The sequence below is a fragment of the Lepisosteus platostomus genome, chromosome 6 (genome assembly GCF_059453375.1).
Source record: "Lepisosteus platostomus isolate fLepPlt1 chromosome 6, fLepPlt1.hap1, whole genome shotgun sequence".
Lineage (NCBI taxonomy): Eukaryota > Metazoa > Chordata > Actinopteri > Semionotiformes > Lepisosteidae > Lepisosteus > Lepisosteus platostomus.
In genome coordinates this window covers 51,237,927-51,252,545 of record NC_142616.1, presented here as the reverse complement: position 1 = coordinate 51,252,545, position 14,619 = coordinate 51,237,927, and the positions used below count along the sequence as shown (strand labels likewise).

Sequence of the window (14,619 nt, the reverse complement as noted above, 5' to 3'; positions counted from 1 at the left end):
GCCATCTGCCGACAGAGATCTTGCTGATGTATTAAATAAACACTATAAATATTTTCTGGCTGAAAACAATACAGTTTCACAAATTTTGCACTTTTCTTACAGTGATATAAATATTTTGGAGTAAATTTGCCTCTGTGAATTTTCATTGTTGCAGGTACCTTGGCAGCAACAGAATTAGTACTCTTGAAGGTAAAGCCTTTGATAATCTGTCGCAGTCTTTGCAAGTCCTTCGTCTAAGCAAAAATTGGATTGAAAAACTCCCCGTCAAAGGATTCCAGCTACCCCAGTTAACACAACTGTGAGTAACACTTTCTGTATGTATACACTATATAAATGTGGATTTGATAATTCTGTCTTTAAGATGCTTATAGTTTTTTTTTCTTGTGGGTGAGGGCTATATTTGTTTGCATTCATCAGAATAATCAGAGAAACAGGACAATAAAACCAAACACGGAAAAAAAATGATTTCTGGGCTTTAGCTTAAGTTAATTTTGTATGTTTTTGAAGGACTTCATTTTTCTGTGTTTTTTCCAGGTGTATATTTTCCCTAGAATACACCTATTTATAGAAAGACACATCTATGTCTCATCCCATGCACGAAATAGATCATTTGTAATGAAAATCTTTTCCGTTGACAGAGAGTCAGAGAGTTTCTTTTCTCTTAAAACCTACTGTGTGCTTTCTGGTAACTAAAACACTGTTACCCAGGTGGTCAAGCAAGTATCGTATCACCAGCCAATTGTGAACATGAGGTAGGCCACACAAAGAAGCCTCAGAGATGTTTATTGTCAGGATGCTCAAAGGCTTTGATATTAAAACCTAATTTCCTCCAGGTGCAGATAGGTGATGAGATAAGATGAGTGCCTGGAAAAATAAGACGTGTTTTTAAATGGGGAGAAAAAATGTACGTGTTCAATATTGTTGGGGGTTTTTTTTCATCCTTTATTCCAGCGAGCTGAATCGGAATAAGCTACGTCTCATCGAGGGCCTGACTTTTCAAGGCCTGGACAGTCTGGAAGTGCTGAAATTGCAGCGAAACAACATCAGCAAGCTCACTGATGGTGCCTTCTGGGGGCTTGGAAAGATGAAAGTGCTGTAAGTCTCTTCAGAAGTATGCACCATTTGCACAGCTGCGTGTGAAGCTACCAGGTCAAAGTATTGTGCTCAAGAAGGGTAGCAGTGGTCTTCATTTTGGTGCCTTCAACTCATGACTCACTAGGTTCAGAGCAACTAACCATTGCTCTAGCCCACCCTGCTAGCTATGACAAGTTCAGAAAATGCTAATAGGGTGTTAGAAATAGAAATTCAGAAGTGAAGAGCAGCCATTTATGTATAGACTCTTCAAGAAAAGGCTGATCATTTTAATTTATCAGTCACAGCTCTGGGTTTGGTACCATTGAATTAGTAAATTTTATTTTTTGTCCCACCTGGCAATTAGAATATGGCCAAAGCAGCAATGCACATTAAAAACTTCGAAACAGCAAGTACTTGAAGAGGACATGTATCATATAAAAAACTGTTTTTATACCAAGAAAAGAAGCACCCAATCTTGTATGTTTTGACGCTTCGATAAAATGTATACAGTAGCACCTTAGAGAGAGGTTATGAACGTGGCTGCTCAGCCGCCCTCTTGCTCAGAATCACGAGTGTGGAGTTATACATTTGAGGTAAAAAAGAAGTTCCAGAAAGCTAGAAAAGATTAATTCATCTTCCTGCTGAAGTTTCTCTTTATTTTAGTAGGTGTTCTTTACCACTTGTAATAGCAGTAGCAGCAACCAGGGTTGCCATGGAGGTCTGCCTTCCTAGTACGGACAAGGCCTAGCCTCGCTCAGATTTTTTAGATCTGACGAGATCAGATTACAAAGTAGTAGGTATTTGAAAAGCCACAAGCTCTGGAGTGGTGCCCATGAGGGTCAGCTATGATGAGAGCGGAGGAGCGACCCTCGCTAATGTGAATGCAAGCCTGTGTGCACACAGGAGTTTGCAGGAACTTCAGGTTGGCTTGGACCTGAGTGAATCTTGGCTTCCTAATTCATCAACCCTACACCTTAATGTCACTGAGCCAGCTGGTGGACTTAGGAACTGTCTTAGGGAATCATGGTTGTATTTGGCTAGTCTGGTTACCCAGACTCAGACCTGTGAAGTCTACATCATACAAATCAACTTGAAGTTGGAGTAAGTGCCTCTAACCTGTGAGCTGCTTGGAGCCCATATCTCTTCTTGATGTAGCCAGAAAAATAAAATAAAGTCCTGAGGACCTCGTATATCCATACATGCATACATGTGTGTTTAATTTGTTAAACTGAGAGATCCCCTGACGTCTCACACTCTGTCTGCCCACACTTGTTGATGAGCGATTTTAATCAGAAAACCAAGACGGTTGTTTGGCAGCTGCCTGAGGATACCCAAGCTGTCTTTGTGCCAACCTGCCTGGGTCACACTCTGGCAATTCCCTATTCTTTCCAGGTGGAGACATCAATCCCAATGAGCCGCTTGGGAGAATGTGTCCATTTCTATTCAAACTATTTTTCAGAGGCCTTGATTTGTGGTCCGTGAAAACCTAAGTCACTTAGGTTAATCTACTAAAACAGCACCTGTCTTTTTCAAGCTGTTGTTTTTGCAAAGCTTAAAACTCTCATGTGTAAACTGGATGGGGCAATAAAAAAAACTAAACTTTTTAACAAACATAATTGGAAAAATAATGGATTTTGTTGAGCCCTCTGACCTCCTCCTCTTTGTCTCGGTTTTCTTCAGCCACCTGGATTACAACAGCCTGACAGAGGTGAACAGCGGCTCTCTGTACGGACTCTTCAATCTACTTCATCTCTACCTGAATAACAACTCCATATCCCACATCAACCCAGACGGATGGGGGTTTTGCAAAAAACTCAAGGAATTGTAAGTGGAACTACACGAAAACCGAAAGAACACGGAACAGAGTTTCTTCCTAATTTCATTCAGGATTACAAGTGATAAACTAGTCACTTCATGTAGGAATTCAGGCAGCCCTCTTTTTCTTTCACAGCTAAGCTCTCGTTATCCTATAATGAGGTTACAGGGTACTTTAGTGCTTGAAAAGTCTTATTCGCTCTTAATAAACAAAGGCAGAAAGTATAATCTTGTGTTGGCAGAGTTGTCAAAAGTACAGTGTAAATCTTTGAAAGTTCTCAATGAGAGTTAATTGTGCTTTTCCGAGAAGGTCAATATATTTTAGTAGATCTCTTTTTTGAATGTTGTATGAGGCTGTAAGTCATGAGAATCGATGTATAGGTGAAAATATTGTAATAAGCTACTTACTTTGAGTAGTGTACATGTAGGTCTATTTATTGTACCTGTTTAATTTAATTATCATACAAGATACACATAGTGGTTCGATGTTCTCTGCTTGTTTAACCACTAGAAACAATCTGCTGCTTTTAGGTCTTCAACATGGTTTAATTAGACTCCTTCTGAATGACAGATTATATTACAAAGGTGGTGTGACACAATGGCTAAACATGCGAGGTTGCTGTAATGCCTGCAGACAGGTTTTTAACCAACACAGAGGTGAATTGTTCTTTCCAAATATAGACAATCATCTTATTTCAAGCCCTTTCTAATGCAAACCTCTGTGGAAAAGATTATACTTGTTTAATAAACTTGCTAGAGTCCAGGAGATCAGTACTAGGATCTCCCTGAGAGCAATAACTCCTGCAGTGAAACTTCCCAGCTGCTGGCTTACATTGACAGATCATGCAGAAGCCCCTTATTCTTGAGTCAAAAGGGGATCATATTGTAGGCAAGGCTTGTTAGTAAGACAGTTGAAAGTAATGCAATCAGCAAAGAACCAATTCTGAGAATGGCTTCTAAAAGACAGGAATCAGTTTTTATGCATTGGCTCAAGAATTTCATCCTGCGATCATGGTCTGATCTGTAGTGGCTGCACTTACTATTGACACAGGCTGTGCTTTCCTAAACACAAAGATGACAAAAGCATGGCTCTGCAGAGAGGTTTTTAAAAACAGATCTACTTTTGAGTAATCTCAGAATTGCAATTATGAGGAACAACTTGAATATCACAATTAGGTGATAAGTGGGGGACTGTGATTTAAAAGGAAGCTGTTCTGTTGCTGAAAGAGGTTAGTAAAATCTTTCACAAATCACAGATCTGTACTTTTGTATGTGGAGGAGAACCATTTTGCTGGTACTGGGTCCAGAGTCAGATGACTCTCCTACTTGCTTTTTTATACTTTAAATAGCTTACTTCATGCTGTGCTTTACACACATTACATTTATACATTCCTAAATGTGACTTTTTTTGTAATGTTTTAATTTGCAATGCATTATTGTTTCACTTTAAAGTAGATGATTTTGCAATGTTCATATGGCATGTGTGAAGCACACAAACACTGCCAGACTACTTTGCCTGTTATCAATTGACATAATCCCATATAAGACTCTTTTAAGTTTATGTATACAGTACCGGTTGGACTTGTTATTTTTTATCATGATCTGCACATTTAAAATGGTTCCAGATCAGGGATACTTTCAGGGCAGGCCCACTCTTTTAAGGTGTTCAGGCCTAATGCTACTTGAAACTTGAAAGAGTTCACCCTCTGCTCCTCTGTCAAAGGGACTGTAATAAACGTACTGTGGTATCAGTTGTGTCTTTACCACTCTTTGCATTCACTTTGAGGTTAAGATGAATCTTCTTATGTGCTGTCATTACGTTTCAAGAAAGGCTATATGGCAGAACATTTCGGAAGTACAGTCCACATGTTTAGCCATTCTGCCTTTAGTCTGAGACCTGTAAAGAACGTATATATTGGATTTAATTTGCTTTAATTGTAGGGAGCTGAGCATTTTCTAATCCTGTTCTACTCAGTTCATGGTCTTCAGTTTCCTGATTTTCTGTTTTTTTTCTCCACTCTTTTCCTCAGAGTTTTGTCCTATAACAGCCTCACACGTCTGGATGAGGGCAGCCTGGCAGTCCTGGGTGACCTGCAAATTCTTCGCCTGAGTCGCAACTCGATCAGCCACATTGCAGAAGGGGCCTTTCGGGGCCTGAGGACGCTGCGTCTCCTGTGAGTACTGCTGAGTACTGCCTTTCCTTCATCACTTAACACAGGAGTCCAGTCCCACAGACTGCTTCTACAGTACTCGACTCTTTTTAAATCAGTAATTAAACTTATTTTTCTTCATGGGTGTATGTTTATTGCTTATTTGCTTTAATGAGGTTTATGTATCCCACAAACAGCAAGTCTCTACAGAGTCATATCTAAGTTGTGCTTTATGTATCTATGAATGACGCAGATGTATTATTTATCTTTAAAAATAGTTGACTTTTTTGAACTGTTTTTGAAAAGCCGTTATTTGGAAATTCATTAAGCACAGGCCAGAAGAATGTTTTTTCCTATGCATTTTCTTTATTGTTCTTTAGAACACAAATATGAATTTGTCCCAGAAATGCAAAGAATTTCTGTTATATGATGAAGTTTGGAAAATTCTGATCCAAAAGTCAATTCCAGTGGGGTTATCGGAAGAAAACGAGACCTTTAGGATTATATTGTGAACAGCTGTTCAGTTTGACTCTGATACGTGTGATGTAATTCTTTGTTCCGTTTCTTATGTGGTCTTCAAATTTTCTGCCTAGCTAAGAATCGCAGTTGCAACTGGGAACTGCACTCTTGGAATTTCAAAAGGGTTTTTTTTTTTGGTTCCCACCAAACTTGGATGCACATGTTCTCAGTCAGTGGCTTCCCAAGAGAATCTCCTTTTAAAAAGAAAAGAAAAGCATAAAAGCCCTAATGGGACATTTCTCCCATACATTTTACTGCACACTTGAACTCCTCACAGGAGGGGAGCAGTCATAGTGGGGATGTTTGGCAAAGACCTTTTCCCGAAAAGGAAAAAAAAAATCAGTTGTATGCCTGCTGGATGAGGGTTTTCTCACAGTGGGGTGATAATCCAAAGTTTACATAGACCTTTTTATGATGGCTTGATGTTTCTAGCGGAGTGGGTGTGTGGGGAGGGTGGAGGGGGGGTGTCCTGTGAGAGGCCTGTGCAGGTTTTCTTCAGTTGAGAACTGTTAAGAGTTAGCTCTGAAACCTTCCTTCACCCATTCAGAGAGAACTCTAATCTAATAATGAGAGAAACTGTCGGGTACTGCACCTGGTGAAAGAGAGCTGGGCATGCTTTAATTAGGACCCATTGTTGCCAGGGGATTGGCGAGCCTGCAGTGGGTGTGAAACTGCTGAAATGCAGAGCTATTCAAATAGAGGTCAGGCTGTGGGCCCTTGCACTGGCGTGATTAACTAGGCAAGTAGGCATTCAAGCCCAGCCAGCCAGAAAGAATAGGAAATTGGCAGCAAAGCCTGGCAAAGAAGGGAAAAGAATACAAAAAAGTAGAAAAGGACCCTTTTAAAAAAAAAATCAAAGGGTTTGTGATGTTAAAAAGAGTTTTCCTTCAGATAGTACAGGGAAAAAAAAGTCACAGAGAAGAGAAGGGTCTTTCTTTTCATTTCAGAATGCCATCCATTTACAAAAAACAGCATGTGTGGGGAAGTTAGTTAAGACCAGAGTATAATGGTGTTTATGCATTACCTCCAGGCTTTTATAAGAGAAAAGAAACCTGAAAAACAAAGATACAACTACAGCTAAAGGGATTTGAAAGAGGCGTGTAGGAATTGGCTCTTCATGTAGGCATATTGTGAGTCCTTTTATCAATATACATGCAAAGGATTTAAGGTTTTGCTTTATTTCCAAAAATAAAATATGAATACAGTTTCAGTTGCCTATCGATACTGTAGTTTAAGGATTTTTTAAATTTACATTTTTTAATTTGTTTAGACATAATTAGCATTTCTACTGTGATGTGTTTAGCACCATGTATATGTAAGTAAAGTCACTAACTGACAATACTTTCAAAGTGAACATTGTTTTGCAAAATAATTTGTTTGAAAGTAGAGGGTGGAGGAAAGTTAAAGCAGAACGACATTTTTGGTATCTGAACAGGTGAGGGGAGGGACTGAAATCTTTACTGTGAGTTTCCAAAACTGCAGCGCTATTTATCCTGAGGTTCTGTCGGAACGATGCGAGACTGCAAGGCAGCTTGTTGAATTCTCCTTTCTTCTTCTCCCCAGGGAGCTGGACCATAATGATATCTCGGGGACAATAGAAGACACTAATGGGGCCTTCACAGGACTGGACAGTTTGAGCAAGCTGTGAGTGTCTTGCTGTTTGACGTCTCTTTGAGCCTGTGAGACTGTGACTTGTCCTCTATTGTTCTTGGGCCTTGAGTCAGGATGACTTTGGGGTGAATTAAATCATCTGGCCGGGCCTGTGGAAAATCTCAAACTCCTGATTCTGACTGGAAACACTGAAAGCCCCTGTACTGGCCTAGTTCTTGTTGCCCAGTCAGTGCCAGGATGTCTGAGTATTGTTTTTTGGAAAATTAGAATTCTAAATTCTATAGAATAATTATTTTACTAGGTATGTCTAAAATTATTACAGTCCCATTGTTATTTGTTCAGTTATACTGTTCAGTGCTGTGGGCTGAAGCATTAAACTCTGAAAAGAGTATTAATATATTTTCTTTTAGCAGCCAAAGATGTAGAAGTGTGTTTTTAAGTTGCACAGGTTTGACTCTGTAAGCAGGGAACATTTCCCGTTTATTTAAGGTTCACTGTATAGGTTTTACTATTTTAACATTTCTTATTCTTGGGTGTGTTTGTTATAGATGGTAGTGCACTGCACATAGTCCTTAGCTGTACTCAAAATCCTGAAAAAAAACATTTAAATGCAATTTTATTATAAGTAAACATAGATGCCTGTTAATTGCTTTCTGTGTTCGACCTGAAGAAGGGGAGAGTATCTAAAGTGATAACTGTTGGTTTTTATCTGTTTATTTTGTGTGTGTGGAATAATTATAACTCAAAAACTGCCTCAAATCAATTGCATTAATCACAGTGGGGGAGTGTTGTTTTTTGGCCTTGGAGACAAGAAGGGGATTTTTATCCAACATTTCCATTTTTGGAAAAAATATGTAATTAGCAAGTCTTCACAGGAATATATTTTAAATTGCTAAGCACTCACATTTTGTGGCCAGTTAGGGACAATTAAGTAAATTAGCACAGTCTCTTCAGATTTTAAGGCCTGTGTTTTATTTTAGTATTTTGTGCACATAGAAACAGTGATAAGTGCCAAGCCTAATTAGAAGTGAGTCTTTTTATCTTAGTACTGCAGTGTGCACTTGTGTTTTGAAATATAAGTAGGAATGCAGCATCAAAAGAAGTTCAGGTAAACAGCACTTCAGTCCCTATTGATTACATGTGTCCCACTGCACATATTAATAGAGCAAATGTCCTGTTTTTGAAATGGTCACAAGACCTTCGTGCCTGTCATTTTTGTCATAACTCTTGAGAAGCGGATATAAAAAAATAATTAATCATCACCTCTGCCTCACTGAAGATGTGAGAACCAGGCGCTTTGATCTAGAGGGGATTAGCCAGTGAAAGGATAGTCATGCACCCAAGCAATGAGAGTGTTATTCAGGGAAGAGAAGGTGCTAAATGAGTGAGTGGATAAGGCCGGCAACATCAAACAGGCTTTGTGAGCTCTGTCTCAACGCTTTCCAAGTGAGGAGCAAGTGGGGCGGTTTCTAATGTGCTGTCCTGGCAAATGCCTCAGGAATCAAGAAAAAGACATAATTTATAGATGCAGGAAAGCCAGTGACTACCAATTGAAGGCGTGAAAGACATAAACGGGAGTATGAATATATTGACTGTTGAATATTATATTTCTGGAAATGCAGAAATAGTACCTGATTTTACATAATAAGTTATCATTAAATAATTATATTCAAATATCAAATATCAAATATGATATGTAGCATTCGACCCACTACAATTATGAAATTTATAGAAAATCTGCTTGAGCCTGCTGTTCATTTGCCATACCAACTCTGCTATATCTTATTTTCCTTCTTCTTATGTAAATATTTATATTTAGAGCAATTATTTTCAAAGTATTTGCTGGCAGCCAGTATTTAGGGGCACTGCAACCATTTAAATAAATTAAACTAAAAAATTACACGACTTGAGCACAAATGACGTCCAAAATAAAGAATTCTGTTAACATTTTAACTAATGTCTTAGTTACAGTTTTCTGGCAGCCTGGAGCTAGAGGACAATTTCTAAAGAGAAAGCAGCCGCAATTTGGCTCTGCATTCTAGCCCTTACATGGTATAAAGTGTCCTGGCCTTTATGCTAGATTTGCAGTGTGTTATGATGTGACTTCTTCAGACACACACAAACAGTAATTCTCTAAAAAAGTGTAAAGACAGGGCAGGGGAGCTAAAAGAAATGTCTAATGAGTTACCTTTCTGTATAAAGCAGAAAGCTGGTATTCCTTTTTTTTTAAAAAAAAACCTTGGGAGCAGAAGTGCCTTCAACTGCTAAACAAAAATCTGAAGATTTAGTCTTTAAAGTCAGGCATTTCGAAAACGGGTAGGCCTTTAGAATGGTAATTCGTTTCCTATTAAATATGTGTCTTTAGAAAGTTACCATGAAATTGGCTGCTAGCCAGTTTGAGCCTGGATTGCCAGAGGGGAGGCTTAGCGCAGATGTCTTTCTCAGGTTGGGACAGATCTAGTTTGGCTGAGCCCCTGGCTACCCATACTGAAGCCCCAACCTTTATGGGAAGTCCAGCATAGCCATATTAAACAGTTGAGATATGAGGAAGAGGAGTGAAGAAGCCCTGCGTCTTGTAGAAATTTGGTTTTAGAGAGACATAAATTTAGGAAAGAACATGCACAGACATTTTCCCTCTTAAAGTTTTTTTTCTGGTAGCTGTTTAAGTCATAAGTATTTTTTTTGTTCTTGTTTTTTCTGAATCAAAACTGATCATTTAGTAGAACTGAGAATCAGTTTGTGCAAGGGCAAAAGTGCCATGTTCCTCAAAGACTACATATCTATGGTTGATTTACTATATAAATATTGTTAATTTAATGCACTCCTCTGCTCTCTTGATGTAGTCTGTGTCTAACCAACTTCCTTCTCCAAAAAAATGTCTTGAGTGATGAAAGGTTGTTTATTTTTAAATATAAAATGAAAGCTGTGGTATTTGGACTTTTTTGTTGCAAGTAATCCCTATCCATTACAACAGCTTCTGGTCTGTTTAAAAGCAAGTAAGGATCGTTTGGTGCAGGCTGCTTCTGTTTCTAAGCTGATGTTTGTAGATTGGAAAATGATATAAGGCTTTAGCTGAGCGCAGTTGCTCAGCACCAAATCCACTTTTAAGGAACAGGAAAAAGCAGAAAGTCCAAGCTCCTGCCAGAATCCAGTCCTCTAGGAAAGATAGTTTGTCTTTTGAGGCAGGGGGTCTCGAATTCCTGAATCCCAGGCTTGTTTTTCCTGCGCAGGGAACGTCGTTTAACAATTGAACTGGGTCAGACCTTTAAAAATTGTGAAACTGCTTGTTCTCGGCTTGAACTCCTAAATCGACAGGGGCACTTCTATTACTTTATAAGCTGTGCAGAAACCTGTCTGTCTCTCTTGTGACCGGCTACTTTCAGGCGGTGCCCTGTCATCATTATTAAATTCTAATAAAGATAAAAGTCTTTCTTTTGAAGAGCAGCATAGGGCCAAAATACTTCACCCACCTAATCTCCACAGTTCAGATTTCGAACACTTCAAACTGGTCTCTTATCAGATTCAGCCTAACTAATTGTGCTTCTTATTCCCTTCCACCTCCCCCTCCCCACCCCCGCCTGCTCTCCTATTTATCTGGACCCTACATGTTTGGAAACTGCAGAACTCTGTTTGGAAACAAGATCAAATCGGTGGCCAGGAAAGCATTCTCCGGCCTAGAGGCCCTCGAGCACCTGTGAGTATCCCAGAATGCCCTGTGTTTCAAGGGGAGCTGCCAAAAGTAGCTGCTTGAGAGGGCTGCTAGCAATTTAATAGCGTCTTTGTAAACTGAGAAGACCGGCCATTTGTGGAGGCCAGCTGCTTCCTTCTTCTTATAGTCAGTTTCAACTTTGGCCTTTTTTCCTGGTGCAGGGAACAAAGCTATTGAGCATATGGTCAGTTTCGTAGAAGAAATGGAATTTAAGTTTTTTCACGGGCTCAGATTATTTAAAAATCCGGTTCTAGACTTTGATATTTCTTAAATGTTTAAGCAAGCTACATCTTTATCCTTATTTAAACAATGTTCTCTGTCTACAGGTATTTGCATTTTAAAGGAATGCTTCAAATAGGAACAAAAATGTCATCTAACAGAAAGATTGGATAATGTGTCCTGACGGGAAAATTAAAAAATGTTTATATGAATAATTCCAGAAAACATCAGGGTTATATTTATTCACGTCACAGTAGTTTGATTGTTCGTGCATTACAGTAGATTGCACTAAAAGGACACTCGTATAGTGGGCTGTGTGGTTCTTGTTCATGGGTGGAGATTCTCAAGAGCAATTTCTTGGAGATTTCCTTGGCAGGTGGAACCAGGTGTCCAAACAAGTACCTAACCAAAATGTCCTGGTATTTGTTGGACAATCGCAGGACATGTACAGTAGATGTCTTTAAAAAAATTTACAATAGCCCCTCTCCCATATTTCACAGTGGGCAGGAGTATTCTCAACATGAGCACCACAATTTGTAACACTGATGAGCATCTCCAAAAGTTCAGTTTTAATCACATTTGACCATAAGAAAATTTTGACAATTTCGAGTCTCTTTCTAAGCCTCTCTTCCAGAAAAACCTCCTCGATCGCAACCTGGTCATCAATGCCAGATTCATGCAGGTGTTGTAAAACAGTAGCTGCTGACACTTTGTATCCTAAAAATGGCAGCTCCAACATTGTCTTCTGCTCCTTTTGTCTCATTGCTGGTTGTGGCAAAATACACTTGTGTCCATTTCCTGGCAGGATGGCCACTAAACCTGTAGCCTTTTTAAACAATAAACATTATCATGGAAGGAGCTGGATTCAGCTTTTGTGAATTCTTTTTATTTAACGACCTTCTTATTTCATGGAGGTCAAGGGCCATTTGCCTGCAGTCTCTGACCTTAACCCTCATGATGGCGCTACTGCTGGATATCTTTCATGTGTTGTGTGCTTTCATACCCCAGGGGAGGCCTCTATATAGTTCCAAAGTGTTGTACATTGTGTTGCGTTTGTTGCATTTTAATTAAGGAAATAAATAGGTGTGAATAAATGTAGCCCTTGTGTTTTGGAATTCGGCGGATTATAACAAATATTACCGTACATTGTGCTGTGCTCTTACAATTACAGTGTGACACATTTAGAACTGCTTTAAATTAAAAACATTATCCAGTCTGGAACTCTGAGTTGGAATGTTTTTGTTCCTGTTTCAATCGGGGATATGAATAAATATGGTAGGTGCTGTATATTTGGTTTACTGTGAGTAATTGGTCTCAGTTTAATTGATTTTGTGTTCATTTTCTTTGTTTTCTCAATAGAAATCTGGGGAACAATGCAATGCGGTCAGTCCAGCCTGAGGCTTTTTCAAAAATGAAGAAACTCCGGGAGTTGTAAGTAAAAGCCATAATAAAACTGAACTTCAAGCTGTATGTTATGGGGTTGTTAAATACCCAAGGGAATGTTTAACAACCTTTTTGTTTCCTAAAGGGATTTTGTTTGACATTGAATCCTGTTTAATTCTTAGTGTTCTTCATGTCAAAATGCACTTGCCACTGAAACAGTGTCTCAGGGCCTACAGTGATGTTCTTTCAAGTAAAATGCAGTTTATCTTTTGTCAAATGATACGTGAAATGATAACTGCATTCTATCACAAACTTGTCAACAGCATAAATTTGAAACCTTTATGCAGAGGATAATTAAAACATCTAAACATAATTTTGTACAAAGCTGTTACCTTTTGACTATTGGGTTTTTTTACTTTTGTTTTTGCATTGTGTTCTTAATGTTATTATGAATTCTGTACAACAATCTTAGGATGCAGGGCTTGAAAAAACACGTACAAAATGCAATTTGATTAAATAATCAGTGAATGAGTTAACTGAAGTGACGAGTTTTCCAGTCCTCTCTCTTATTCAGTAATTGTTTTCTATTTCTTAATAGACACATAAACAGCAACAGTTTCCTGTGCGACTGTAACCTCAAGTGGTTCCCGGAGTGGCTCGTTGAGAAACGTTTGCAGTCGACTGTAATGGCTGTCTGTGCGCACCCCGAGTCTCTGAAAGGCACAAGTGTTTTCCAAGCTCCAGGTCCCAGCTTTGTGTGTGGTAAGTATATGTTTCCAAATGGATGTGTTGCAGCTTTTTAAGTGTGATCCTGTTACACAAAATCTTAAAAAGTATTTGAGCGAGTTGATCCAAAACTAAACGTAAGCATTGGTATGTTGGCTAAATGGACATGACAAGATGTTAAAACAATCCATGCAATGTTTATAAAAAAATTCAAGAATTGGCCTTACATGTTCTGATACAACAAGTAAACTTAACTGTTGCACTCCTTAATACACTGGCATATGAATATTAAAAATAATAAAAGGGCTGTATGTCAACAGATGGACAGTTTATTTAATACGCAAATGTAACTGATTAAAACATACTGCCAGTATAAAATATACTGAGCATCAAAATAAACTTATCGTTCATATCTTCAACAAAGGTATCAAGAAAATAACATTTTTTATAGCAGGTGGCCTGACATGTTATCAAACAGGCATGTCCTGTGTAAATTCATTATGCCGATTAACACAGTTGGTCAGTGGTGGGGGGGATCTACAGTGAAAGTCACAGTAGCTTGTTTTGGAAGCAATACAAGCTGTACATCCTCTTGCAGAGCCTGTTTATTGGTCTTTTGAGTCTAAAGGCCACACATTGTCCAGTAGGGCTCAAGTCTGCAGAGAGAAGCCAAGACATAATGTTCACATTCTTGTTACAAGAAAGACATTGTCACAAAAGCAGCACAGGACGTGCGCTGTCCTGCAGGAATGTTGTCATGTCAGCATGAGCCCGCAGGAAGGGCAGCAAGTTGGGTCCCAAGACTTGATCAATGCAGCATCGTACAGTCAGGTTGCCATCAATCACTAGACACTCCTCCTCAGACCATCACACTTAGACCTCCTCATCAATTGGTGTGTTGTGCACAACAATTAGCGTAGCAGTCTTCACATCTGTGCTACAGTTGCTGATGTCCATCAGGGTGGTCTACATAAAACCTTGATTCATCTCTAAAAATGACTTGGCCCCATGTTGAGCAAGTGTATGCTGACCTTTTAGTCCTCCAGCATACCAATGGCCGAAAGCCTTGTTTTCTTGATAAGCAGAGCATATTGTTTTTTTTGTGTGTTTTTCAATCTCAGTCTTCACAAGGCTTGACAATCTATGGGTTACATCGCCACATCACCTGTGCCCAATCAACACTAACTAATGAGACGATTTAGAGTTTTTGTGACAATTATTCAAAAGCATCATGGTTAGTCTGAAAAGTCAGTTAATCAAATTGATTTCAAAACATTTACTTAATATCCAGTATCTGTGTGCTTTATCTTTCTAGATGCATGCTTAAATTTAGCTTTTTTCTTTTGATATTCAATATTATATATTCTTTAACAGAAAATAACAAAAATCCTTTACAGAAAGCTTTCTGTATCT

At 38.8% G+C, this 14,619-nt stretch overlaps 1 protein-coding gene across 1 annotated transcript in view; it reads left to right on the top strand.

The window, feature by feature from the left end:
* Nucleotides 1–14,619, top strand: part of lrig1 (leucine-rich repeats and immunoglobulin-like domains 1) — a 56,061-nt gene that overhangs the window by 31,744 nt on the left and 9,698 nt on the right. Inside the window, exons 5-12 of the mRNA XM_088636268.1 lie at nt 155–298; nt 952–1,095; nt 2,755–2,898; nt 4,920–5,063; nt 7,122–7,202; nt 10,792–10,863; nt 12,457–12,528; nt 13,079–13,242. Coding sequence (XP_088492394.1) covers nt 155–298; nt 952–1,095; nt 2,755–2,898; nt 4,920–5,063; nt 7,122–7,202; nt 10,792–10,863; nt 12,457–12,528; nt 13,079–13,242 — 965 coding nt within the window. The remainder of the gene's footprint in view (nt 1–154; nt 299–951; nt 1,096–2,754; nt 2,899–4,919; nt 5,064–7,121; nt 7,203–10,791; nt 10,864–12,456; nt 12,529–13,078; nt 13,243–14,619) is intronic.